Source organism: Thalassophryne amazonica, chromosome 10 (genome assembly GCF_902500255.1).
Source record: "Thalassophryne amazonica chromosome 10, fThaAma1.1, whole genome shotgun sequence".
NCBI lineage: Eukaryota > Metazoa > Chordata > Actinopteri > Batrachoidiformes > Batrachoididae > Thalassophryne > Thalassophryne amazonica.
In genome coordinates this window covers 99117315-99145277 of record NC_047112.1, presented here as the reverse complement: position 1 = coordinate 99145277, position 27963 = coordinate 99117315, and the positions used below count along the sequence as shown (strand labels likewise).

The 27963-nt window shown below is 42.6% G+C and overlaps 1 protein-coding gene across 2 annotated transcripts; it reads right to left on the bottom strand.

Annotated features, from left to right (window-relative positions):
• Positions 1-5640: 5640 nt before the first annotated feature.
• On the bottom strand, positions 5641-25435 carry sft2d2a (SFT2 domain containing 2a). 2 transcript variants are annotated; one of them, XM_034180598.1, is made up of 8 exons: positions 25294-25435; positions 25135-25236; positions 19490-19575; positions 18035-18116; positions 16221-16256; positions 14088-14146; positions 7832-7861; positions 5641-7738 (listed from the first exon to the last, which is right to left on the bottom strand). In XM_034180598.1, exons 1-8 carry the CDS (start codon positions 25357-25359, stop codon positions 7699-7701), a joined length of 501 nt encoding a protein of 166 aa, XP_034036489.1. In that variant the 5' UTR covers positions 25360-25435; the 3' UTR covers positions 5641-7698. The 2 variants fall into 2 exon arrangements, with proteins under 2 accessions (XP_034036489.1, XP_034036490.1); XM_034180599.1 differs by having other exon boundaries at positions 25135-25224.
• Positions 25436-27963: the final 2528 nt, after the last annotated feature.

Below are 27963 nucleotides of genomic sequence, written 5' to 3'. Positions count from 1 at the left end.
GGAACAAAGAAGTAGACTGAATAGAACCCTCTGAACTGTGAACTGGCTCTATGGCCCCCTTCTCCAGGAGTTCCAAAACCTGTTGTAGGGCGGCAGACTGCACTTGGTCGGAAACAATGGTCATCCTCACCCCATTGAACTTTGGAGGACGACATCTGAACTGAATACTGTAACCCTCTAACAAGGTTGAAATCACCTATGGGTTTGAACTTGGGCCTTCCAGTGTCTGAGATGATTTATTGAAAAATGGCTGGGGACAAACGTTGGCAGTCAGACCCGACCACCTCTGCCTTGCATCCCTGAGGACCTCTGTGCGCGATTACTGGAAGCTCTGTGAAACCGTTCAGTTCTCGGGGGTCTGCCCGTAGGCTCCCAAAAGGCAGGCCGCTGGGAAAGCTGGCCCTCAACTGTGAAGGCACGTGCAGCTCTGGAAGTAGGCGGGAGCTTGGATGTAGAGTGAAAAGTTGTAGCACGTCTGACTGGCTGAGGCCTGGAAGTCCAGTGTAGGTCAACAAACTGTCGTAGAGATTTACTAGCCTCAACAGCACAGTCCAAAGTTTGTTGGGCTGCAGGTCCAAATACTTGGCCTGGAAGAACCGGCAGTGAAAGGAGTGTACCTCTGCAGGATTGGGATTGGGGGGACTGCGCAAGCCACACCTGACGTATAGTGATAGTAAGGGTCAACATCAGTCTGCCAAGCTCTCTGGACATATAAACAAAAGTTTGGAGTGAGGCATCACTAAGACTGAGTAGCATCATTAACCTCTGCCTCCCTCAAAGACTTTGAGAGGGCAAGGGCTAAATGGGACAGTGAGTTGCCTCAGCGACCAATGTGAGCAGCTATGTCATAACCCTTAGTGAGGAGCTCATCAGCTGGCAGTGGGCATCTCACTGAGCAACATCCGCCGGAGCCACAACCAGGTTCGCAATCATGCTGTCAATGGAGGTCATACAGTTCAGACCATACTGAGCCGAATCACACATAGAGCTAAGGGCTCTGCAGTCCCGCGATAGATGGGTGAGTGATTTGGGGTCTGCCCAACATTGGTGGAGCTCCTCGATGTATGGTTGCGAAGCTGGAACATTGAATTCAAGGTTCTGAATGACTTTGAAAAAGGCACTTGAAGTGGTGGTTTCCACGGGGGGGTTGTCGACTCCGAGCCTGGATAAAGCCACCTGAACAGCTTGCTTGACAAAGGATAGTCCAGGTCCGGTTTTTGGCAGGGACTCTGCCTCAGAGGTGTGAGAGCCCACCAATGAATGGCTTGAAGAGCGACCCCTCTCATCTTGATCCTCCACACAGTTTGTATCACTTGTCATGTATAAGGAATCAGTCGCAGCAACAGACATGGCATCTTCTTCCTGCTGAGTAACTACATCGGTCTGATCGGCCTCATTAGGGACAACAGAAACTTTACAGCGTCCCTAGGCTCTAGATTCAGAAGTAAGGACTTAATCTGAGCAAACTCAAAAGTCAATGTTTCAACCTTTTCAGCCAAAGCATGGTCATGAGTAGGGATGGGTATTGATAAGATTTTATCTATCAATGCCATTATTGATTCTGCTTATTGATCCAATTCCTTATCGATTCCCTTATCGATACCTTGTGAATTTTGCATTAAAAGTAGGCTTTACAGGTTTTCTATGTATTTCATTGAGTCTTAAAGTAAATAAATATGAAATTGGTCACTGTATCCTTGATCTCTGGACATAAATAAAAATAAACAAAATGGTGTTTCGCTTTGAAGTTATTAATTCAGACTGGATTCTATCGTTCTAACTTGACTCGTCAGAGAGCCGCGCAACGTTTGGAGCTGTGTGAACAGAACAGGGGACGATTCTCGTTTCTTTCTCGCAACAAGACAGGAGCCCCAGTTTAGTAACTTTAATCTGCACAAAAGTGACTCACGATTGACATATTCAGGGATGAAAGTGGTGAAAAACAAAAAAAAGCTGAAAAACAAAAATTATCCCCCCAACACCACGTGCACAAAAATGTTTGAATTCTAGAAGCTCTGATATGTAATCTGGAGCTATTCCAGACGATAAACTGCAGTGAATGCAGCATCCATTTTGGTGAGAAACAAAACAAAACTTTCCTTATTCAAATTCATTCCAGTAGTACTCTGGCCTTACCAGGATGCAGCAGTTTTCTAGCTTGGCAGATAGTTCTGGAGGAAATCACTGAAGAAATTAACTAATTGAAAATATGGTTTGTCCGAAACAAACTGTCATTAAACTTAAATAAAACAGGGATGCAATGGAGGTGTAAGAGTCACTAGGTGTTCACAGGAAACACTTATTTATTTCTGTATGTATTTATTTTTTTTATGTATGTTCATTGTTAGTTGCTTTTATATTTTCTGTTGTGTTTCTATTCAGGTTCTTTTTGTCTCTCTCTTTTTGTCTCTTTCTCTAATTGTATATAATAAGTATATATTGTATATAATAATCATTAGATTATTAATATATAAACAAAAATAAATTTAAGAAATATTACAATTTGAAAACAAATTCACCCAAATGTGATGACAGCTGCAACTGCTTAATGCTAAATTTTAACATTGAAAATACCATAGACATGCTAACGCGTTAGCATCGCTCCCGTTTTTAAGTTATAAAATACATCAACTGTTTCAGAAGACCATAACAGGTCAGTTTAACATAGAAAAGGTAAATAATACTCACAGACGTATGCTCTTTAGGGTTTTAGCGGGGGAAAATTAAGCGAAAGAAAGAAAGAATAAACGAAGCAATAGATCGAAGCATTGCTTCAATCTGCGAACCACTGCTTCGATTGGTTCAAGGTTCAGAGCAAAGCCGCGCTGCAGAAAAGTTGATTACGGACCCGCTGCAGGGTCCGTAATCAATGTAGAGAAATGATCATTTTCCTGACAAACACCCCCAAAACAACGGCCACTCTGAAGGACCGATAACAGAATCGTTAAGCACAAAGCTTATAGAGGGTTTTCATGTGATGTATCGGTCACGTCATTTTGTGTTCAGCGGCCATTCTGGATTAGGACGCAGTGGCCACTGTGTTATGCTATGTGCATTTGGCGAACAATCGCAGAAGTTTCAACGTCGGCGTGAAGAAGCCTCACGGCACCGTGGCTGACAGAGATCCGCCGCTAACGGAAATCCACTGTTACCAGAATTTTATCTTATTTTATTCAGCAATAAAATTATATAAGAATACATAAAAATACCGCTGAGGATAACACAAGAACGCTTCCAATACGGATGCTTATTTACATTGTGGTCCTTGAGCACCGAGCTGCTGATCCACAAGCTGCCCTTCTAGTGCCTGGTGAGAGAAATCAGTCAGGACTTCAAGTCGACCTCCGCTTTCAGAGCTCCGCTGTGATGCTCTGCAGGAGGCCGGCGAGGCTGACCTGGTCGGCAGCTTCCTAGTTCACAATATCGCAGTGTGACACTGTCGGCCAGTTCGTTACATCACCACTAAATTCATTATCTGGTATAAGATACGGATACACTGAACCAACTGCTACACATCTATCACGATAAATAGCTTTATCTCGAGGATTTAAAGCATCGTAATAACCGTACATTCTCTCCATTTTTCTGTTATGCGCCAGCCTCGTTGTAATCCAGAATGGAGACGGCACCTGTCCTGCAGCAAATCGGTCACGTGATTGAAAACCATCTATTGATGTCGGTGGATCAAATCATTTCTTAACGATACCCGAAAGGAACCGGTTCTCGATACCCATCCCTAGTCATGAGTAACCTTCATAGCAGAAGGGGTCCCTACATTTGGTCGCTTCCTGGGGCTGGAGGCCAAAGTCCCACTGGGCATCCCACTTTCCAGTGCCACAAGTCTAGCAGACCTCTCTGCCAGTGGCATAATGGCACAATCAATGCAGGCATCGTCAGTCAGGGCTTCCCTCAAGTGTCCGATCCCAAGACATGAGGGGCAAAACATATGTCCATCTCCTGGGCTCAAGGGAGCCAAACAGGTACTACAGCTATGCAACAAAGCCCCTGACATCATTGTGAACTGCATGCAGATGGCTAACACAAGCCCTGGTGGTTACAGATAGCAATACAAAGCGTGAATCACACGCAGTGTAAATACTAACACAAGGCATGAATGTGATTACTCACAGCCACAGTAGTAACACAAGACATGGAGCAACAAGCACTCGCAGCGTAAATGCTAATACAAGGCACGGAGTGTGAATCAATCACAGCCACAGCCATAACAAAAGGCACAGAGCGTGAATCACTCGCAGTGTAAATGCTAATACAAGGCACAGAGCATGAATCACTCACAGCGTAAATGCTAACACAAGGCACGGAGAGTGAATCACTCACAACCACAGCCGTAACACAAGGCACGGAGCGTGAATCACTCACAGCCACAACACAAGGCAAGAAGCGTGAATCATTCACCGCCACAGCCGCAACACAAGGCACAGAGCGGGAATCACTCACAGCCACAGCCACAACACAAGGCACGGCACGTGAATCACTCACAGCCACAGCCGTAACACAAGGCATGGAGCATGAATCACTCACAGCCACAACACAAGGCAAGAAGCGTGAATCATTCACTGCCACAGCCGCAACACAAGGCATGGAGTGGGAATCACTCACAGCCACAGCCGTAACACAAGGCACGGAGTGGGAATCACTCACAGCCACAGCCGTAACACAAGGCACGGAGCGGGAATCACTCACAGCCACAGCCGTAACACAAGGCACGGAGCGGGAATCACTCTCAGCCACAGCCGTAACACAAGGCACGGAGCGGGAATCACTCACAGCCACAGCCGTAACACAAGGCACGGAGCGGGAATCACTCACAGCCACAGCCGTAACACAAGGCACGGAGCGGGAATCACTCACAGCCACAGCCGTAACACAAGGCACGGAGCGGGAATCACTCACAGCCACAGCCGTAACACAAGGCACGGAGCGGGAATCAGTCACAGCCACAGCCGTAACACAAGGCACGGAGCGGGAATCACTCACAGCCACAGCCGTAACACAAGGCACGGAGCGGGAATCACTCACAGCCACAGTAATAACACAATGCACACAGCCTAAATACTCACCACCTAAGTGCTAAGGCACTTACATCAATGACAACTGCAGCTGCTAGCAGAGCTGTTGAACTTAGTAAAATGGTGGCAGCGCAGATGAAAGTGCTTCAAGGAGTGGAAAACACTCACGGAAAACCCAACACAACACACTATACTGGTTCGAATACACACACTACCACGTAGTTAACGGGGTTAACGATACAACTAAGTAGCCAGGCGTCATCGAAAAAACACAGCTAAAGGCTTAGCGGCTAGCAGCTAGTTGACTTCAGCTGTGAACAGGAGAAAATACCCAGCAGGGCAGCGGCGAAGAGCGCGCACCCGGCGAGGAAGGTGTAGATCTTTTAGGTGTAGATCTGCACTGTTAAGCTTTTTTTATATTATGTCTCTCACAGTGGACATGCACCTAAGATGAAAATTTCAGACCCCTCCATGATTTCTAAGTGGGAGAACTTGCAAAACCGCAGGGTGTTCAAATACTTATTTTCCTCACTGTATGACTACTAGAGTCTGCACTCCCAATGCTGCCCACTAAATATGAACGTCCCTTCATGGACAGCAACACGACGCCTCCTAACCGGGCAAAATATTGATGAAGTTCCCAGATGTTAATGCATTTTCAATGGGGATTCGCAACTGAACACACTCAGGAAAACACTCGCAACATACTTGTTAAAATGCCATTCTGACCTGGATATCGAACCAGTAAAATTAATTAAATTAATTAATTAACATTAAATCATGTCAGGAAAGTATTCAACTTACTCTGACACCCACACATTCCCAAATATTAGTGTTGAAAGTTACACAGATCTACGCTGTTAAGCTGCGCTGCTGGGCTGAACCGAGCTGCTGCTGCACTGAAACATTCTGCAACTGTATGAATAACACTTAATTTTTACCAAGGAATGCACAAACAAATTCTCAAAAAGCATTTCTGTTCCCAAAACTTAAGTCTATTCACTGCCAGTGCCCGTTTACACGTCACTTTCAAATATGACAGTGATTGGGGCATGTTTGATTAAGACATAATAATGACATAAATTGAAATAGCCATAAAATCTGTAATCCGGATTAGATTATAAAATTTGATCCTTTTTGACAGTGTTATGAATTTTCCAAGACTTTTCCTGACTTTGACCTATGACCTTGAAAATTTAATTTTTTGCCTATCAGGATATGAATCCTCTGATAAAAAAAAAAAATTCATAACCATATAAAAAAATTGTGGGTTACAGGCTGTTCACAGCCAGACAAACAAAACAACAAACTGGGGTGAAAACACAATCTCCACCCAACTTCATTGGTAGAGGTAATAAAAGTTTCCACATATATCCAGTCAATCCATTAAAAGTGAATCCGTGCATTTTTATTTATGTGATGCTTCACGCTTTTTCTATAATAATCTATTACAGAACTGCATCAATTATTGCTGCATCTGTGTTTTAAGGTTCTGTGCACTGGGAAACACACCCAGTTTATCAATGGATCATGAAATACTGATTGACAGCAAACATGAACATGACACTTGCTGTGTTCAGCAGAGTCACATTATTTGCAAAACAATTCAACAATTCTGACAATAAAAATAATTATGTCATTTTTGAACTGTGGACTTGTGTCTTCGTGCTTTCTGAATTATGAAGCAGGACGCAGCAGTTTGTTATCTCTGACAGATCTCACAGGCAAAAGTTCAGTACTATTACAAATATTTACACATAAAATAAACCCCCATGTATTAAAACTGGAGTAAAGTTCACACATTAAAAATCAATCCCCTCAGTGAACAAGACAGCAGTGAAAACATTTCTGGAAATAAAAGTCTTTAAAATGTGATTGGTTTATTGGCAGGAAACCAGGGTCTGGTTTCATAAAGCAGTCTAATCTTTCAGTCTAATAAACTTTCTTAGTCGACTACAGTTAGTCGCCAACATTATCCGCCTAATCACAGTTTCACAGCGACGGTTAAACTTGTAGATTGGCCGTCTTATCTTAGCCTACGGTTTTCACGGGCGCGTGCTGTTGCCAAGAGACGGCTCCAATGCGCGACAGTTTTGTTTACTTCCGGGTTGGTGGTTCTCATAAACTATGTTGCCTTTGTTTCGTTAACTGACTTTATTAACATTTACGTACCCATGCAAACAGCAGAATGACGTACTTAGCTCTTAGCCTAATAGTTTCTACACTTCCGTCAACACTTTTTGTGCACAGTGTTGCTCATCGTAACTGCGACACCCGGTGGCTTGTGTGAGAACTGTCACAAACACACAGTCGTCTGCTACAACCATGGCCACAAGTGAAGGAATCTCTCCTTTTGAAGCAATACGAGTGACGAAGGGGTGCTCTTGAGTGTTCCACCAAGTGGTGATACATGATAGCCGCCATTTTTTGAGGTAAGACACTGACGTTTTCGCCTCTTCTGTACCAGGCTTTTAAAAACTTTAGACGACTAAGGGCTTTGTGCAACAACTAACGTCAAAAAATTAATCAACTGAGTTTATTCGACTAAACAAGATTAGACTGCTTTATGAAACCGGGCCCTGGTCACCAAATCTCTGCTGCAAAACCACTCCGAGCGATACCTGGTGAAACACACTTCATTCACCCCAAATCTTCACAAAGATGAGGCTTATTTGATGCACATGGCCACGAGCTTCAGTATTGCTTCTCTGTAAAGCAAGACACAAAAATTCAAACACACATTTAAACAACTCCATTTTTGCACACTAATATTGCTATGTATTAGTATGAAAATGACAAACCTCACAAACGGGATATAAGACAGGCTGTACCTGCAAATAAAACAAATGTTAACCTCAAATGTTTTTTTGTTTTCCAGCAGGGCACAAAGTAGATTTTTAAACTAGTTGTCCTTTCTCGATTTTTGGTGTCAAATTAGTTCTAAAATACAAAACTATGCACATTATGCATTACATCAAGTTTGGTTGGAAGAAAGATATTCAGTTGAACCTCTTACACATTTATTTATTCGTTTATTTTTACATAAAAGTTATGACAGTTACTGACTTGTTACTGAAATACAGCAAGGGTCAAAGTTCAAGACAGGAATTTGTTCAGGTTCAGAAAAAAGTGTTCAGATGGATTAAATAAAAACTTGGTAAGAGACATGAAGGTGTGATGTCACAGGGTCAAAGGTCAACATAACTTTCAGAAAACACAAACTGTGGGTCTCTGAGTCATATGACGAGAATCTACAGTCTCCCATGATTCAAATGGGACTAAGCATTAAATGAATGAATTAATCTGCTGTTGAGCCCCAGTAGTCACTGAGATCTGAGCAGTGGCTGAATTTTACTGATTTTGATCATTGCTATAGTAATGCTTCTGTTTATAACAGAATTATTATAACTAGATTTGCAAGCACACATTAAGGGTCCAAGCAACACCCACCCACAGACACACCAACTTGGATCCAGGCCTTCCCCAAGCAGGACCACAAAGGCTTGTAATACTCTCTGGCAAGCTCTACATGAATTTTGGAGCATGTTAGAGATCTGAAATTTATATAAATATGCTTTGCAGCACCATCTACTGGTGCAGTTCCACCAAATTTGGCACTGTGGTTTACACGAAGGCCATTTATACACATGAAAAATTACTGCTATTTGGTTATCCCATTAAATAAATAACTACAAAAAAATTGGGTCCTTCGGCCAGCTTAATAAATGGTGATCTGTCAGTCGCACAACTTTGTCACTCTGTTTGCAATTTTCACGGCGCTATAAATAATAAATATCTTTTGACAAAAACAGCTTCTAATAACTTTTGATCCATGGAATCAAACACAGAAAAACCTTATACCATTGCGATAGGTGGAGTGAGCTCTTCCCAACAGTATGGCCACGGCTATTTGCGCCTAGATAGTGTTTTCCCAATATTGCAAAATATGCGAAATTGTCCAAAAACTCATCTCTGGATTTTTAACATAGAAAAGCCAGATTGGTCTCAAAATGTTCTCTAATTTGCAAATCTCAATAACTGGATTGAAGACCTTAAAATTTGTTGCTCTGATTGCAATTTTTGTGGCTTTGACTGTGACCATGTGTGATACGCTTTACTTCATGATGCCTTTTCTCATTAATAGGATCACTGAAGACCATGAAATCAGGCAGGTATATGCATGGCCTCTGTTACAGTTGCAGCGCCAAATTTGCTGGACCTGCACCACTAGATGGCGCTGTAAAGCACATTTTCTTTGAATTGCTCAAAATTTTATGTAGATTTTCAAATATTCAGGGTCAACAATATTAAAGGTACAACCACCCCTGCACCACTGTGGATCCAAGCCTACTCCAAGCAAGGACCACAGAGGAGTCTTGTAAGACTCTCAGGCAAGCTCTACATGAATTTTGGAGCATGTTAGACCTCTAAAATTTATATAAAGAAATGCTTTGCAGCAGCCCATCTACTGGCGCTGTTCCTTTAACTTTGGCACATACACATGTCAAATTTGATGCAATTTGGTCATGCCATTAATGAGAAAACCCATCACACAGTTCATACAAAAAGTATTCACATCGCTTCACTTTTTCCAAATTTTGTTATGTTATATTTCCAAAATGGATGAAATTCATTTTTTCATTTCAAAATTCTACTAACAATACCCTAATATAACTAAGGCAAAGCCTTGGACCGAACATCAACGTAGATTGATGTAAATATATTGTGTCGATTGTATGTAATACACCACGGTTCAAAATTTTCTTGAGTGTATGAAGGTCTTGAGATGAAGGTACTTTAAATAGACTGACACAATTTGTTAATGGTATCAGGATATGTCATTCAAAGCGCATATTAAACTAATATGTAGGACTGCTTTTTTGCATTTACGCAATATCTCTAAAATTAGAAAGGTCTTGTCTCAGAGTGATGCTGAAAAACTAATTCATGCATTTATTTCCTCTAGGCTGGACTATTGTAATTCATTATTATCAGGTTGTCCTAAAAGTTCCCTAAAAAGCCTTCAGTTAATTCAAAATGCTGCAGCTAGAGTACTAACGGGGACTAGAAGGAGAGAGCATATCTCACCCATATTGGCCTCTCTTCATTGGCTTCCTGTTAATTCTAGAATAGAATTTAAAATTCTTCTTCTTACTTATAAGGTTTTGAATAATCAGATCCCATCTTATCTTAGGGACCTCGTAGTACCATATCACCCCAATAGAGCGCTTCGCTCTCAGACTGCAGGCTTACTTGTAGTTCCTAGGGTTTGTAAGAGTAGAATGGGAGGCAGAGCCTTCAGCTTTCAGGCTCCTCTCCTGTGGAACCAGCTCCCAATTCAGATCAGGGAAACAGACACCCTCTCTACTTTTAAGATTAGGCTTAAAACTTTCCTTTTTGCTAAAGCTTATAGTTAGGGCTGGATCAGGTGACCCTGAACCATCCCTTAGTTATGCTGCTATAGATGTAGACTGCTGGGGGGTTCCCATGATGCACTGTTTCTTTCTCTTTTTGCTCTGTATGCACCACTCTGTATTTAATCATTAGTGATCGATCTCTGCTCCCCTCCACAGCATGTCTTTTTCCTGGTTCTCTCCCTCAGCCCCAACCAGTCCCAGCAGAAGACTGCCCCTCTCTGAGCCTGGTTCTGCTGGAGGTTTCTTCCTGTTAAAATGGAGTTTTTCCTTCCCACTGTAGCCAAGTGCTTGCTCACAGGGGGTCGTTTATTGTATGGCCTTGCCTTACAATATAAAGCGCCTTGGGGCAACTGTTTGTTGTGATTTGGCGCTATATAAAAAAAAAATTGATTGATTGATTGATAATGATAAACTATTCTAGGCTTTAATGGTACATATATATGTTTTTTTTTAAGGTATTCATGAAAATATCATTGCTAAGTAGAATATCAAGAACAGTAACTTCTGTATTCTCGAGATCGATAGATTGAATGATCGATGTAATTTACAACAACAGTAAATAATATGTTTATGTCGCCGACATTAATGAGAAAAACTCCTCACCATCTCACCATGTCATTTAGGTCCTTCAGACTTTTTTCAGTAAAATGGTTCTGGGGAACATTAGCATGACTAAAACCCTTCAGCTTTTGGGGAGCTCTGCGTTTCGGTCTACTGACTCGGTCACACATCTAGGCACTCCATCTGTGAGGTTTTAACAACGTGCTTAGCCACGCCGGCGACTGATTTGACTCGTCAGAAGCAAACCGGAAATGACATTCCACGACTGAATCTTTTTTTTTTTTGCGACCGAATCAATTCTTCCCCAACGCTATTTTAGATCACATCATGTGACCTTCAGTTCTAGAGGTCCTTAAGGTGGATGAGGTTGACACTGATCTGATGCAGAAGCAAACCTGAAGTGATATTCCGCGACCAAATGTTTTTCTTTTTGTTGCCAAGACCAAATCAATTGTTCCTCAACGCTATGACCGCGGAAACAAACCAGAAGTGACTTTGCCACAACCGGGTCTTCATGGTGGATGAAACAGATGGCATGGCACATGTGACCATTCAAAATGGGGGCACCCATGGTTCTAGGGGTCCTCATGGTGGATGACACGGATGACCCTGTTGGATTTATTTATTTTTGTCATCACCCGAACATCAAGTGAGGCCGAATGACAATGTGAAAAAACTTTGAGATTTTTGTAAATGTATTAAAAATGTTTAAAACTAAACTAAGAAATCACATGCACACAAATATTCACGGCCTTTGCCATGAAGCTCAAAATTGAGCTCAGGTGCATCCTGTTTCCACTGATCATCTTTGAGATGTTTCTATAGCTTAACTGGAATCCACTTGGGGTAAATTCAGTTGATTGGACATGATTTGGAAAGGCACACACCTGTCTACATATAAGGTCCCACAGTTGACACTGCATGTCAGAGCACAAACCCAGCATGAAGTCAAAGAAATTGTCTGTGGACCTCTGAGATAGGATTGTCTCAAGGCACAAATCTGGGGAAGGGTACAGAAACATTTCTGCTGCTTTGAAGGTCAAAATGACCACAGTGGCCTCCATCATCTGTAAATGGAAGAAGTTGGGATCCACCAGGACTCTTCCTAGAGCTGGCCACCTGTCTAAACTGAGCAATCGGGGGAGAGGGGCTTTAGTCAGGGAGGTGACTAATAACCTGATGGTCACTTTGTCAGAGATCCAGCATTCATCTGTGTAGAGAGGGGAATGTTCCAGAAGGACAATCATCTCTGCAGCAATCCACCAAACATGCCTGTATGGTAGAGTGGCCAGACGGAAGCCACTCCTTAATAAAAGGCACATGGCAGCCCAGCTGGAGTTTGCCAAAAGGCACCCGAAGAACCTTTAGACCATGAGAATCAAAATTCTCTGGTGTGATGAGACAAACATTGAACTCTTTGGAGTGAATGGCAGGCTTCATGTTTGGAGGAAACCAGGCACCATCCCTACAGTGAAGCATGGTGGTGGCAGCATCATGCTGTGGGGATGTTTTTCAGCGGCAGGACCTGGGAGACTAGTCAGGATTGAGGGAAAGATGAATGCAGCAATGTAGGGAAAACCGGGGCACAGTGAATCAGTAGCTATATCTGCAAAACTACAAATATATATATTTGCAGCAGTTATGCCATATTTTTTATGCATAAAGACATCCCCCTTATAAATTAGTGTTTTGTTTTTGGATACATTAAGAGGAAAACAAAGTGGCAAGTGAAGTCAGTTTTGTCCTATCAAAAGTAAACTTTGTGGATGTCACTGTCTTTGTGTTTATTTCTCACAACATAGGAAAGGTGGCCCCCAAAAATTGTCATTTGTTAGAAGACTAAGTCTTCTCCAGACTATCAGCTATTTGATAACATGACTCATGTGTGTCACATGCACCCGGGGCACAGTGAATCAGTCTAGAAAGTGATTTACTAAGCCCCAGCTGGTGCAGGAATGAGCATACAAAAAAATCCAACAAAACATGAGGCAGAGAAAAACCAGGTGGAGCTAAACGGGACAACTAAACGACAAAACAAACCCCACAAAGACTAATTAGTGCACGAGGAACCACTGCAGTACTTCCACTGGAATGGAAAAGGAGGCAGACGAGAATGATAACGGCACTTCACATGAGCTGACACAATGTCAGTGACTAACAAACAAGTGAGACTATATCCATGAGAACTAATGAGTGACAGGTGTAGAACAGGTGAAAATGGAAATGCTGAGACACTAAAAGAAATAAGGAACACCAAGAAATAAACAAAGCCAACATCACAGGGTGAAGAATAAACCTGATCAAGAAATTCCAGAACCATAAATCAATAACTAAACAAGCAAGCAGCCACAAGAACCACAAATGAATCATAACTCCCTGGGTAACTAAATCAACACAACAATAATAAATGTACAAACAAAATGTAAAGCATATTGCAGAACCAGTTAACAGATCACAATAATTATCTGACACATCAAAAAAACAAAAGCAAGTGACAAAGGAAATGAACAACTGGGTATAAGGAGACAAATCACGGAGAATAACAATAAACAATACTGATAATCAACAACACAAAGAACCACGGATAGAGGAGACACGCCCACATACACACACACACTGGACGAAACTGGACACACGCAAATGACTGACGCAGGAGTGAAAACTCACACACATACACACACACACACACACACACACACACCTACGGCACCCACATGACAGAGACACACACACACTCAAACGTTAGACATGGACACGAAGCAGGATGGCAGACACAATCACACACACACACAGCCGACAGACGGAACACACACACACACACAGACACAGACATGAGGCAGGAGGAACACAAACACACATGACTAGGGGCCAGACCCACCGAGGACAGACATGACACAAAAAAAATTAAAAAAAAGCCCATGAACATACGACCTCACAACACATGAGCACAAAGCCACAATCAGACAGACAGAACACGACAATGTTTTTTTTTTTTTTTTAACACAATGGTTATGCAATGATGTCAATTTGAAACAAAGTGCAAATGTCAAAGTTCATATGAAGAGATTTTGTGACTCACCAGGAAAAGGATAAAATTTGCAAGATGCAAAACAGTAAAGCAAGTCCAAAGTTCTTCCACTGTAAAATAAAATAAATTATGTTTGAATTTGTGTAAATAATACTGCATTGTGTAAAAAAGGGTCCAAATTACAAATCAGCCTTCAATCAAGCCCCTGACACTGCATTCACTGCTTTGGTTAATGCATGTAAAGTTGGCAGCCATATTATGAGGGACTCATCTGGGACATAAACAAAGGCTAAATAAACAAACAAAGACATAAGAGAGACAATACATTTTGGGACGCACAATATTTCACTTGATTTTTTTTTTTTTTTTTTCACAAAATATGTCTTATTTAGGGCAGAACGGTGGATTAGTGCTTTGCACTGTGGCCTCACAGTTCCCACCTTTGGCCCTTCTGTGTGGAGTTTGCATGTTCTTCCTGTGTTTGTGTGAGCTCCCTCGGGTGCTCCGGCTTCCCCCTTGCGGCAGGTGTTGGCTAAATTCCAGGTGACACACATTAACATCTACACCGTTCGCGTGGCACTTAGAAAATGTGTGACCATTTGCACTGTTAGCACAAAAATGATCAGCAGACGATCACTTTCGAGCTAGATGTGAAATCTGTCTTAGTGCCCCCACAACTGTGAAGTTGCCAAGTACGCATGTGGCGTGCCAGAGTGTCGCCTCCTCTCCACAACATGTGTGCATGTGTTTTGTGCCCCCCCAACACATGCGTGCGTGCGTGTGGTGCCCCCCCGTAGGTGTGGTGCCTCTCATCTGATCACACAGTAACACCTTGGTCCGTGTGCTGAATGGACAGGGGGCGTGTTTTGATGGACACACTGCGTGTGTGCTTGCTGTCCTCACCTGGTAATACATAAAAACATATATCGCTTTTGCAATGGGCTGGAGAAACAGACCGTCAGTCAGCCCAGTCTCACTTTTTTTAAAACCCTGTCACGAAAATTTGAATAATTTCGTGATGGTTTTTTTTTTTATTAACTCACTATTACTAACCCAGCTCTTACCCCAAACCCTGATCTTAACACAACCTAACCCTACTCCTTCCCCCAACCCTAACCATAACCACCCGACCCCCCCGCTTCACTTTTAATTTCATGCAGCCATCATGGAATGAATTAGAATGAATTTGAGCTGCTGTGATGAAAACGTGGCACTTTTCATCACAATATCACAAACCAATAGATTAATGTATATTTCATGCTGCTGAATCACGACATGCCATGATCAGTTCATGTGGACACGCAGCAGGCGATCTGAATGTCACATCTGTCTGACAGGACACAAGTGTCCTGTGAGCAGCGCAGGACTATATGACAAGCGAACAGTGTGACAAATACGCTATTTTTCAGTCACATATCATCAGAAATATGCTGTAACAAATACTGTTTGGTTAGTTATCACTGTGCTTTTTTTAATTTAAAAATACGTTTATCTCCTTGATGATTTTAGCCATTTCACGCTCCTGTTATAAGACAGTGATTGTAGCGCAGTGGTAAAGTTTCCGTCTGGTAGTCAGAGCTTTTGTAAATTACAGATTTGAATCTCGTGAGTGGCTTTTATTTTTTAATTAACCAAGGTTATTTAACCGCAGGGTTCTGTATTGTGTCCCCTTTTATTTATTACTGATATCAACCCAGTGATATTCACTAATTATACAGCTGGTTTTTATTTTATTGTTCTCCACATCAGCGGCGCGATGTGGTGCATCACGTCCCAGCTGCTCGCGCTGTGCTCCTGCTTGCACGACACCATCGCATGCACAACACCGTCGGAGCGGGTTCGTTCACACCTGCCAGTCGGCTCGATGTTTTTGTAGTTCGCTCATACGAGCAGTTCCGCTGGGATTCGAACTGATTTGTACTTATTGGTACTATGTGTGAAGGGGCTCTTAAACATGTACTTTGCTACCTAAGTCACTATCATTTGCAAAATGTTAAAGAATTTGAACACACAATTTAATTTTATTTATGTATATTTATCCATTTTCTCATGCGTTTTGCATATAAGCTTTTTGAAGCCATTATCAGACAATGACTTCTTTCAGTGTGGAGTCCCTCACATGATGGCAGCACAGTTTATGTATCATTGAAAAGCCTGTGAGTGACAACTTTGTTATAAACTCACCCAGAAGGCTGCACACAGAGTCAACACAAGGCATGTCTGCAACAATATCAACAAATATCAGCGTCAAGGTGGCACACAAATCCCACTTTCACATTTTAGAATTTGTCTTTTGTTCCAGAAGTTACACATGGTTCCAAAATCTGATCCATTTGAAATAATATAAACATGAGCTCTGTAGTCTCCCAGCAGAACTATGGAGTTCCCTATAGGAACCCTGCCCATGATCCCATGTAAATGCTCCAAGAAAGCTCGGTACTCTGAACTGCAGTTTTGTGCACCTGCACAAATCAGATTCCTCTCTGCAACACAAAGTGGCATTGAGACAGCTCACTCCTTTCTCTTATTGTGTACCTGTTCTGTTGAATGATCTCCATGTGTCAATAAAACAGTCTGATTCTGTAGAGACTTTCAAGTTCAGACTTAAGACGCACTTATTTTCCCTTTTGTATGTCGAGCATACTGGCATGGTAGGATACTATGCTTTTTACTCGTTTAAATTCATTTTAATAGGAAATAGAGCAGGTCGCGGCCTCAACTTTACCTAAATTCTGGGTCTTTTAGTGAAGCTTAGGGCTCGTGGCCGGCAATCCCCATAGTACTTCATCTGTTTTTCTTGTTACTTAATGCTGACAAATTGTACTGTATTTGTCGTCTTTCTGCTGCTACACAAAAGGGTGTGATTTGACACTTTTCTGCTTTTACTCCTTCCGTCTGCCATCATATTATAATAGTACTTGCTGTGCGCACACCGATTAAAAATGGATCAGAAAAGTTGGTAAAAGATGAAATTGTACAGCTTACCTTTGAATTGGAGGTGATGATCGTCAAATTAGGGTCAAAATAGTCCAGAATAAAGCATAACCCAGAGACAGAGAACTTTAAAATTGTGACTCTGACAGTGTGTGACTCATTTCTGATGAGTTACAGAGCTGCAGAAGCATAAATCAGGCTTTAAATTAATTAAATAAAATCATAAATTGTAAATTTGATAGCGTAACTAGTTTTATATTTATTTAGATAGTACCTGTACCTGGATTTGTTGCTGTATGTGGTTAAATGATTTTTAAAAATGTTGAAAACATTAAAGGTTCATTCAGTAGTTCAGCACAGTTGGAACAAAAATGGTGCTATGTTCTGAGTTGCCGCCACTCTCTCAATTAAGGCACACTAGTGGACCCAACCCCCTCCCCCTTCCCCTCTCCTCCCCAGCCAGCCTCCTGTTCTGGACACCAGCATGGACTCCCAAAATCTCCTGTATGTTTGTATTTTCAAGTGTGTCGGTAGCATGGCCCAAGCAGAGGGTCACCCCTTTGAGTCTGGTCTGCTTGAGGTTTCTTCCTCAAATCATCACCTGTGTTCATGCTCTGGGGGTTGGTAACTTTAGACCTTACTTATGTGAAGCACCTTGAGGCAGCTTTGTTGTGATTTGGTGCTATATAAATGAAAATAAATTAAAATAATTAAATTAAAACTCCTTCACTGAGAAAACAAATGTAACGCCACTGAGGTTTCTGCTGGGTGCTGGTGCAGTCACCTTCTGCTACCTCACTCAGCAATGCACCTGTTCTGCCTATGAGCACACCTCATTTTCAGACCATCACATCTGTGGTTGCACAAATGAGGGAAAATTGCACTTGGTCTATTTGGGAAAAAAAAAAGAACTGCATGAGTCAGAAATTAGCTGTGACACTTTCACTGACTTATTCACTGCTCTGCACTGGGTGGAAGTCAGGGCTCTTAATTTAATCTGAGAAATGTATTATGGTCATTAAATACAGTCCTGTAGTGAAAGGTGTGCAGGTGTGTGTGCTCACAATCATAATTGTTGTAGCCAGCGCTCTCGTTTTGTCACACATCCTCTTCAGCTGCTTCACTGGCCCCATCAGAAACATTGTACTGGTTGAAAAAAAAAATTTGCAGAACAGCTCTGGTTAAACATAAATCACTCTAGAAGTGTTTGTGCCAGTATGATTTTGGTTATAAAGGATAATGTGATGTCATTAACCAGAGTACTGTACTCTGTGGTGTCTGTGCCGCCCTGCACTCCTTACAGTTAGTCACAGCACACAGAGCTCTGCATAAACATCAGCGCTAAAAATTTAAACATCAGCTGAGATATACTCAACAAAAATATAAACGCAACACTTTTGGTTTTGCTCCCATTTTGTATGAGATGAACTCAAAGATCTAAAACTTTTTCCAAATACACAATATCACCATTTCCCTCAAATATTGTTCACAAACCAGTCTAAATCTGTGATAGTGAGCACTTCTCATTTGCTGAGATAATCCATCCCACCTCACAGGTGTGCCATATCAAGATGCTGATTAGACACCATGATTAGTGCACAGGTGTGCCTTAGACTGCCCACAATAAAAGGCCACTCTGAAAGGTGCAGTTTTATCACACAGCACAATGCCACAGATGTCGCAAGATTTGAGGGAGCGTGCAATTGGCATGCTGACAGCAGGAATGTCAACCAGAGCTGTTGCTCGTGTATTGAATGTTCATGTCTCTACCATAAGCCGTCTCCAAAGGCGTTTCAGAGAATCTGGCAGTACATCCAACCAGCCTCATAACCGCAGACGTGTAACCACACCAGCCCAGGACCTCCACATCCAGCATGTTCACCTCCAAGATCGTCTGAGACCAGCCACTCGGACAGCTGCTGAAACAATCGGTTTGCATAACCAAAGAATTTCTGCACAAACTGTCAGAAACCATCTCAGGGAAGCTCATCTGCATGCTCGTCGTCCTCATCGGGGTCTCGACCTGACTCCAGTTTGTCGTCGTAACCGACTTGAGTGGGCAAATGCTCACATTCGCTGGTGTTTGGCACGTTGGAGAGGTGTTCTCTTCAACTCTATGCGAAGGAGATGTGTTGCACTGCATGAGGCAAATGGTGGTCACACCAGATACTGACTGGTATCCCCCCCCAATAAAACAAAACTGCACCTTTCAGAGTGGCCTTTTATTGTGGACAGTCTAAGGCACACCTGTGCACTAATCATGGTGTCTAATCAGCATCTTGATATGGCACACCTGTGAGGTGGGATGGATTATCTCAGCAAAGGAGAAGTGCTCACTATCACAGATTTAGACTGATTTGTGAACAATATTTGAGGGAAATGGTGATATTGTGTATGTGGAAAAAGTTTTAGATCTTTGAGTTCATCTCATACAAAATGGGAGCAAAACCAAAAGTGTTGCATTTATATTTTTGTTGAGTGTATTTGCAAAAGTTGACACTGCTGTTACTGACACTCACCTGCACAGTACACATATGTTTCCAAAAGTATAAAACACAATGAAGAGAGTGAGCCCAACCCTGGGGAGAAAGAGCATACAAACCCCCTGAAAGACAGACAAAAGGCAGGTGATGACCTCATTCTTTTTAAGATTTTTACTTATTTCTTTATACGTATATAATTGAATTATCCATGTTGATTATTATTCTTCTGTTTTAAAGTTCATGATTACAGTGTAGATGAGTGTGATATTGTGTTGCAGAATCTTCAATATAGTGCATGAAACCTTTTTTCTTCCAGAGCATTGGAAATGGACTCCAGTTTTTAATGAATGGACTGCATTTATATAGAGCTTTTCCATCTGCATCAGACGCTCAAAGCGCTTTACAATAATGCCTCACTTTCCCCCCAATGGTGCTGCCTTACAAGGTACTCACTACACACTGGGAGCAACTAAGGGATTAAGGACCTTGCCCAAAGCCCCTTAGTGATTTTCCGGCCAAGCTGGGATTTGAACCAAGGATCCTCTGATCTCAAGCCCAACACTTAACCACTAGACCATCACCTCCCCAGGGATCCCTGGGTCCTGGATAGTGATAGAGCTGTAATTCCTTTTTAATTTTAATTTTACCTTGTGTGTGCTTTTTATATGTGTTCATGTACCGGGCCGGCTTATGTGTGTTGTTTGTGTGTGTCGTCTGTCGTCATTAGGCCGGTCATGGTTTGCTCAGCCCTGCTGTTGACCTAAGGCAGGACATACATCTGGAGCTGGTCCCCGGGCGCCTAAAGGCGACTTCTGCTCCTAACTGACAATTAGGATGGGCTAAATGCAGTAAACACATTTCATTGTGCAGGGAACATGTTCCTTTGTGCATATGACAATAAAATTCTTTTGAATCCTTGAATCCATTATGGGACTGTTTAAAATCTGTTTTGTCCTGGCTTGGCATTGTCTTGCTGAAATAAGCAGGGACATCTCTGAAAAAGACGTTGCTTGGATGGCAGCATGTGTTGCTGCAAAACCTGGATGTACCTTTCAGCATTGATGGTGCCATCATAGATGTGTAAGTTGCCCATGCCATGGGCACTAACACACCCCCATACCATCACAGATGCTGGCTTTTGAACTTTGCACTGGTCACAATCTGGATGGTCTTTTTCCTCTTTTGTCCGGAGGACACGACGTCCATGATTTCTAAAAACAATTTGAAATGTGGACTCATCAGACTACAGCACACTTTTCCACTTTGCTTCTGTCCATTTCAAATGAGCTCGGGCCCAGAGAAGGCAGTGGCATTTCTGGATGTTGTTGATATATGGCTTTTGCTTTACATGGTTTTAACTTGCACTTGTAGATGTAGCGACGAACTGTGTTAACTGACAATGGTTTTCTGAAGTGTTCCTAAGCGCACGCGGTAAGATCCTTTACACAATGATGTCGGTTTTAATGCAGTGCTGTCTGAGGGATCAAAGGTCACGGGTATTCAATGTTGGTTTTCGGGCTTGCTGCTTATGTGTAGAAAGTTCTCCAGATTCCCTGAATCTTTTGATTATATTATAGACTGTAGATGATGGAATTCCTAAATTCCTTGCAACTTAACGTTGAGAAACATTGTTCTTAAACTGTTGGACTATTTTTTCACGCAGTTCACAAAGTGGTGATCCTCACCCCATCTTTGCTTGTCAACGGCTGAGCCTTCTGGGGATGCTCCTTTTATACTCAGTCATGACACACACAATTAGTACCCTCAGTTCCCAAATGCTTATTGGGTGTTGTTAGACGGAAAGGTGATGTAACACAATGGTAAACATACCACTGTCCCAGCTTTTTTGAAATTTGTTGTAGGCATCCATTTCAAAATAAGCGAATATTTGCACAAAAACAATTAAGTTTAACAGTTTGAACATTAAATATCTTGTCTTTGTGGTGTATTCAGTTGAATATAGGTTGAAGAGGATTTGCTAATCACTGTATTCTGTTTTTCACACAAATTTCACACAATGTCCCAACTTCATTGGAACTGGGGTTGTAATTATCCTCTTTTTAAGTCAGTGTTTTATGTTGGATCTTATGGTTTTTATTTAAATTAGTAATTTAACGCAGTGGGGCAGTGTAGTGGTTAGAGCAGAAGTCCACCAATTCCCACTCTCCAAGTAAAGTTGAGTTGTGTCAGGATGGGCATTCAGTGTAAAACAAATCAAATCCAAAATCAACATTCAGGTCCATATCGGATCTGCAGTGATGACTCCAAGTGAAAACAGGAGAAGCCGAAAGAACTTACTTGTCATTTCGACACAAGCCCCGAAGCCTTGCTTATCCCTGTGATTAGCCCCCATAAAAAAAGAAACATTAGTTTATCAACCTTGACATCAGAAAAAAGTGATGTGGGAAGGCAGTTTTTTTTTTCTTAGAAATTTACATACAACATCATTTCAAATCTGAAGAACAACACCTACAGCACCTGCATACCAAGTGAGGAACTGAAAATATATTTTACTTTTAAGATAAACCTTGTTTCCATGTTGAATACAGTCAGTGTGCTACACACTAGTAGCGTGATAAGCATGCATACCGTGTGTGAGTGAGACAGCGCAACTGACTGTGTGGTTGTCAACAGCCACGTTTACATGGGCTCTTTATTGCTGATCTGATTGAATTCTATCCGATTAGTGGATCAGATTGTTGTGTTTACTGACTGTCTTTGGCCAAAGGATACTCTAGCAGACGTGCCGATTCTTGCATCAGCATCAGAATGAAATTCACCAAAATAAAAAAAATATTGATGCGGGCCAATTTCGGCATGTGGGCGGGGATGATAAACTGATGTTTTTGTTTTTATGGGGCCTTATCTCAGCATGACGCAGATGCGAGTCTACAACTCCCCCTCAACGGGATGCTAGTCCATCGCAAGTTACACCCCCCAGCCAAGGCTGGAGCACATTTGCAGCTGGGTGGACTGGGACACATAGGCAGGGTGACCAGGAATAAGACCCCAGTCTACATATTAGTCCAACCCCTTATCTGTGTCGTTTTGATCTCAAATATCTTCAGTTTCAAAGGTTTAATATCATTTTCCAGGTCTTCAAACACCTTATCAAAGTTTTAACCATTAAGATGGTTTTGACCCTTAGTTTAAGAATTCTTTTAAATGCTACACAATCTAAACATTCTGAAATATTTATGGAACCAAGAACAGCTGAAACACCACAAAGTAGCACCATTTGTCATTTACACCACTTTAGGCCGACCAAAACTGGCTAAACACATGGACTTAGCTTTTAATGATTTGTTTATTTTTAAAACTTATGGTTAATATTTTAATTGAATTTAATGTTTTAAGATGCAAACACATTTTATCATTGTGTTAAAAATACATAACACTAAGCATGTGCATCTACGTAAATGACTTATAAACCTTCTTTTTTAATCCCTGGAAAGGTAAGTAAGGCCACAACTTTATACCCATTGCCGTAGTTCCACACAAACTAATCACGCACTGCGCGTAGGGTACCACGGTGCCTGAGGACACTACCCTGGGGTAGACTATCAGGGAGGGTGAGAATTGTGATGCCCCTGTAATTGGCACACACTATCTGGTCCCCCTTTTTAAATATGGGGACCACCACCCCAGTTTGCCATTCCGCAGGCACTGTCCCAGGCCTCAACCCAGTGTAGAAGAGACATCTCATTCAAGACAGTCCCTCCACACCCAGAGCCTTCAGCATTTCTAGACGGATCTCATCAACCCTAGGGCGTTGCCACTACGGAGTTGTTTGACTACCTCAGTGTTTTCCACCAGGGAAATTGATTATGATCCCCCATCAGCTTCCAGCTCTGCTCCTACTATAGAGGGCGCTCCAGTCTGATGCAGCAGTTCCTCAAAGTGTTCCTTCCAGCCCCCGATTACCTCCTCAGTGGAGGTCAACAGAGTCCCATCCTTACTGTAGACAGCTTGGATGGTTCCCCATTTTCCTCTTATGAGGTGTCTCACAGTCTGCCATTAGCACCTTGGTGCAGACTGAAAGTCCTTTCCCATGGTTACTCTGAACTTCTCCCACACCCGCTGCTTTGCCTCCCACAGAGCAGAGGCTGCCACCATTTCGGGCCTGTCGGTACCTTGCAAGTGCATCCGGAGTTCTCTGAGATAACATATCCAGGAAGGACTCCTTCAGTCGGACGGCTTCCCTGACCACCAGTGTCCACCATTGTGTTGCTTGCCCCTTCAGGTACCTAAGGCCTTCAAGCCACAGCTCCCCCTTGCAGCTTCAGCAATGAAAGATTTGAACATTACCCATTCTGGTTCAATGCCCCCAACTTCCACAGGGATGCCAGAAAAGCTCAGGCAGAGGTGTGAGTTGAAGATCTGTCGGACAGTGGGCTCCTTCAGATGTTCGCAGTTCACCCGCACTATCCATTTGGGCTTACCAAGTCTGTCCAAAGTCCTGCCTAACTCTGATCCAACTTACCAACAGATGGTGATCAGTTGACAGCTCTGCCCCTCTCTTCACCCGAGTGTCTAGAACATGCAGCCTCAGATCAGATGATACAATCACAAAATCGTTCATCAATCTTCGGCCTAGGGTGCTCTGGTACCGTGTGCACTTATGAGCATCCTTGTGTTTGAACATTGTGTTCATTATGGGCAGTCCATGACTAGCACAGAAGTCCATTAACAAATGACTGCTTGGGATTAGATCAGGGAGGCCTTCCTCCCAATCATGCCTCTCTGGGTGTCTCTGTCATTGCCTACGTGTGCTTTTAAGTCCCCCGGCAGAACAATGGAGTCCCCCACTGGAGCCCCATACAGGATTCCATTCAGAGACTCCAAGAAGGCCAAATACTCCGAACTGCTGTTCGGTGCATACACACCATCAGAAGGTGCAGGGAGCAGACCCTCTCCTCTACCGGGGTAAACTCCAACGTAGTGACACTCAGGGGGACTTGTGAGTATCCCCTCATCCGGCTGGTGCCTCACACCCTAGGTAACTCCAGAGAAGAATAAGGTCCAACCCCTATCAAGGAGAGGCCCACCACATCTAACTGGTAGCGCTCCACCTCCTGCACAAGCACCAGCTAATTCCCTCACAGCGAGGTGATGGTCCATGCCCCCACAGCAAGGTGATGTTTCATGCCCCCAGAGCTAGTCTCTGCCACCTGAGTCTGGTCCATCAATCCCCTGGACTTTCACTGCCACCCACAGGACAGTGCATCCAACCCCAGCGGTTGGATGAAAGCAGCTTCCTGGACGCCAGTGCATCCTGGAGGAAAACACTTTATCACACACCAGTGGCTCAGTAGGTACATCTGACATAACAGGTTGTGAGACAGAAAGCTACAACAAACTGTTCCCTCCCTGAGTTGTACTAAAAGCAGGAGAGACTACTGAATATTAAACCCACCCCATGTTTAACTCTTAGCGGTGTATAAAACAGAATTTCACAATATGACCATTTAAGGTGTCCTCACGGCCTTCCAAATGTTTCTGTGTGTGAATACACTGGCTGGATCGTGTTGTGTGGTTGGTGTGAACCATGAATGACAAGAAGTGTCACATCCTCAACATTCCAACTGAGCAAGACAAACCAGTAAGGCCACATCAGCTCTCCTCAGTGCTGCCTTGCTGCCAAGAATAAATACAGCTTTTTAAAAATTTCAGATACATACCAGGACTGTGCAAGCTCCCCCCACCACAAAACAGGCGACGAATCCCTTCACACGCGTGCCCCAGCCCAAACTGGTGGCTTCATTCACAGTCTGAAAAGAGAACTTAAATTAAATGGGCAGTTATTGCTGAGACTGCAGTCTAAACACACAGGACTTTACCTCTAAGATCGTTCGATCGTCTCTTCGAGCCTCTTCTCCACTTAAAACCGATTTTAGTTTATCCATAGCTGAGAACCACTTAAAATCACCAGCTCTGGGGTAACTAGTTTCCTCCAATCTGTGTAAACGATCACCACATCACGTGGAAATGGCAACTTACCTGACCAGGTGGATGACATCACAGCACTCACAGCTGATCACAGACAAACAAGAAGACCTCTCACTCTGCTCTGATTTCGTGAAACAATAACACACCAAGTCTTTTTTCAAATTTGTACTGGATCACAGTGTTCTTTTTTTATACAGTAGAAATCGTCTCCAACAGCTTTACATTAAATGCAAATGCGACGTGACACAAAGACCGTAAACACTAACAGTTTGTTCAATTAATTTTATTGTTAAACTTTTCCATTATAATGACACTGGTTTTATTTATTCATTTATTTTACTGGTGTGGCTGCACTAAATGTTTCTGTAATTAATAAAAGGCTTCAGTGCTGTCACACCAGCCAATAATTTTTTTAAACATGGTCATCTTTTTAATCCACTGGGCAGTAGGCTTGTCAGACCCTCAACAATCTTTGCAGAGATCTGTGATGTAACCGTTTCGCTGGAAAACAAAGGAAACAGACAGCAGGTGGCAGGGAGAAAAGACACTACAGTCAAATCTGAGTTTACATCGCACCTGTCTTAATAATCATAACCAGCCTATACACGCATACTGTGAGCGCAGTACGGAGCACGGGCAGACTGGTGCTTGTCCAGGGTGTTCTGGCTCCGGCACTGTTCAATGTTTGCATGGACTGGGTGTCGGTAGGGTGGTCGAAACCAGGGACTTAGGTGCTTTTGTTGGGGAGGAAAGGATTACCGACCTTGACTATGTCAGCGATGTTGTGATCTTTGCTGGCACATTTCATACTCTGCAGCACTTGAGAAGTTGAGTGAGGAGCCAGAGTAGTGGAGACTGTCCTGCATAAAGACTAAGATCCAGGCTTTTAATGATATTCTGGAGTCAGACATCAAAAGTGTTATCATGTGCTGAAACAGTTGAACTTGTAGAGACATTCACTTATCTCAGCAGTGACATTCGTCTCCGGGTCCTCAGCCTCAGAGCACAAGATGTCTGGGAAGACCTTATGAAGTCATGAGGTTGCTGGACAGAGATGTTTGGGGATGCTGATATCTTTGCAGCAGTACAAAGTCTTGCGTTTGACTACCTGTTCCTGCCGTCTGTTCAAGGTTTGTGTTCTGTCCTGTTTGTTTTCCATGCCCCTTGTGGCTTTCTGTGTGTGTGTATGCACGTGTGTGTGCGAGGACATGTTCTTTCCCGGTCATCTCTGTACCTCGTGTGTGTGCTCCCGGTCCATATCTGTTGTCCTGTTGCTGGATCCAGTTTCCTGTCTGATTCCGTGTCTCTGTCTGTGTGTTTGGTCTCCGTCTGCACTCTGTTTGTATTCTGTGTGTGTGTGTTTCTACCCTGTTGGTCACTCATGTGGCTCTGTTCTTCCTTTATGTGATAAGTCCTCTGTGTGAGTTGCAGTGGTGGGCACAGATAACCAAAAAATTAACTTCGATAACAATCACATAACTGAAAAGTTATCTTTGATAAAGATAAACCACACAAAAATGTATCAGATGTTACAGATAACCGATAACTGATAAATTCCAGTATCGTCTCTGGTACATTTGCAACTACTAATAAACTGAATTTGAGTTTTAACACCACGATCGCTTTTGGAAGCATCAAAAGTGATAAGACCAAAACAATGAGCTCGCACTTCAATGTTTGAACATCGTGCCCCCTGCTGGAAGCTCTTGTTGACTATACAGCACAGACGCAAGCTAAGCGCAGCCACAAAGCCAGCTCTCTACCAATCACAACGCTCTGGTCAGGCGGAGGTCTTGGACAATGAAGTCATGCTGACTTATGGTTTGATGTGAACAATGATAGAATAACTCCACTAATGTCAATTCTGTTATTTGTACAAAGTTAAAATATAACATATATCTTTTAATGTTGAATAATGCACTAATTGTGAGGTTTTGTATCAAACACAGACAGATCGCAAAGGATTCTGGGTAAAAGTGCCTCTGCTAAACACTGATTGTTCAGTCATTCATTACGTAAACCAACATGTTAATGTGACTTGTGTCGTGTTGGTGTTTACAGATAAATGTGCTTTTGTAAAATATTCCATTTTTTATTTGTAAAAACAGGCATTTTTACGGAGCCCTGGAAGTATCGCAAAATGTTTTGCATGTGGAGAGAATGTGTGCACGTTTTATTAGTGCCGTGCACACGTTTTATGATGTTGTAAAATGTGCACTCAATATTGTCTTGACACATAAATGTTGGCTTTACACTGTGCGAGTATGGGCCCTTTTTCAGATGATTTTTCATTCGTGCGAGATTTTGGACCAAGTTTCAGGTTAATCGTGTGTCCTGCATTGTGTAGTGTACATGGAGTAACAAGCTGCGTTTAACATCTCACGACCACCTCCTGATTGCCGATCGTATGGTCGAATGAAAATCAAACCTGTTTGATATTATTCTGGTCGGCCATCATGAGGGTATCCTGCTGCTGAAGAGCAACAAGCATCCAACTGCTCGCACTGTGCCTGTGCAAACACCGCAGACCTGTCTAATGTTTTTTTTTGTCGTTTTGTTTT

What these genes read in the sequence shown, in the direction of transcription:
- sft2d2a (XM_034180598.1), bottom strand. Translation starts at nt 25,359, where the DNA reads ATGGATAAACTAAAATCGGTTTTAAGTGGAGAAGAGGCTCGAAGAGAC. An exon ending in GGGGAGCTTGCACAGTCCTG is followed by an intron (nt 19,576 to 25,134) that starts GTATGTATCTGA and finishes TCTGTCTTTCAG; the next exon opens with GGGGTTTGTATGCTCTTTCT. An exon ending in CAAATTTTATCCTTTTCCTG is followed by an intron (nt 7,862 to 14,087) that starts GTGAGTCACAAA and finishes TTTTATTTGCAG; the next exon opens with GTACAGCCTGTCTTATATCC.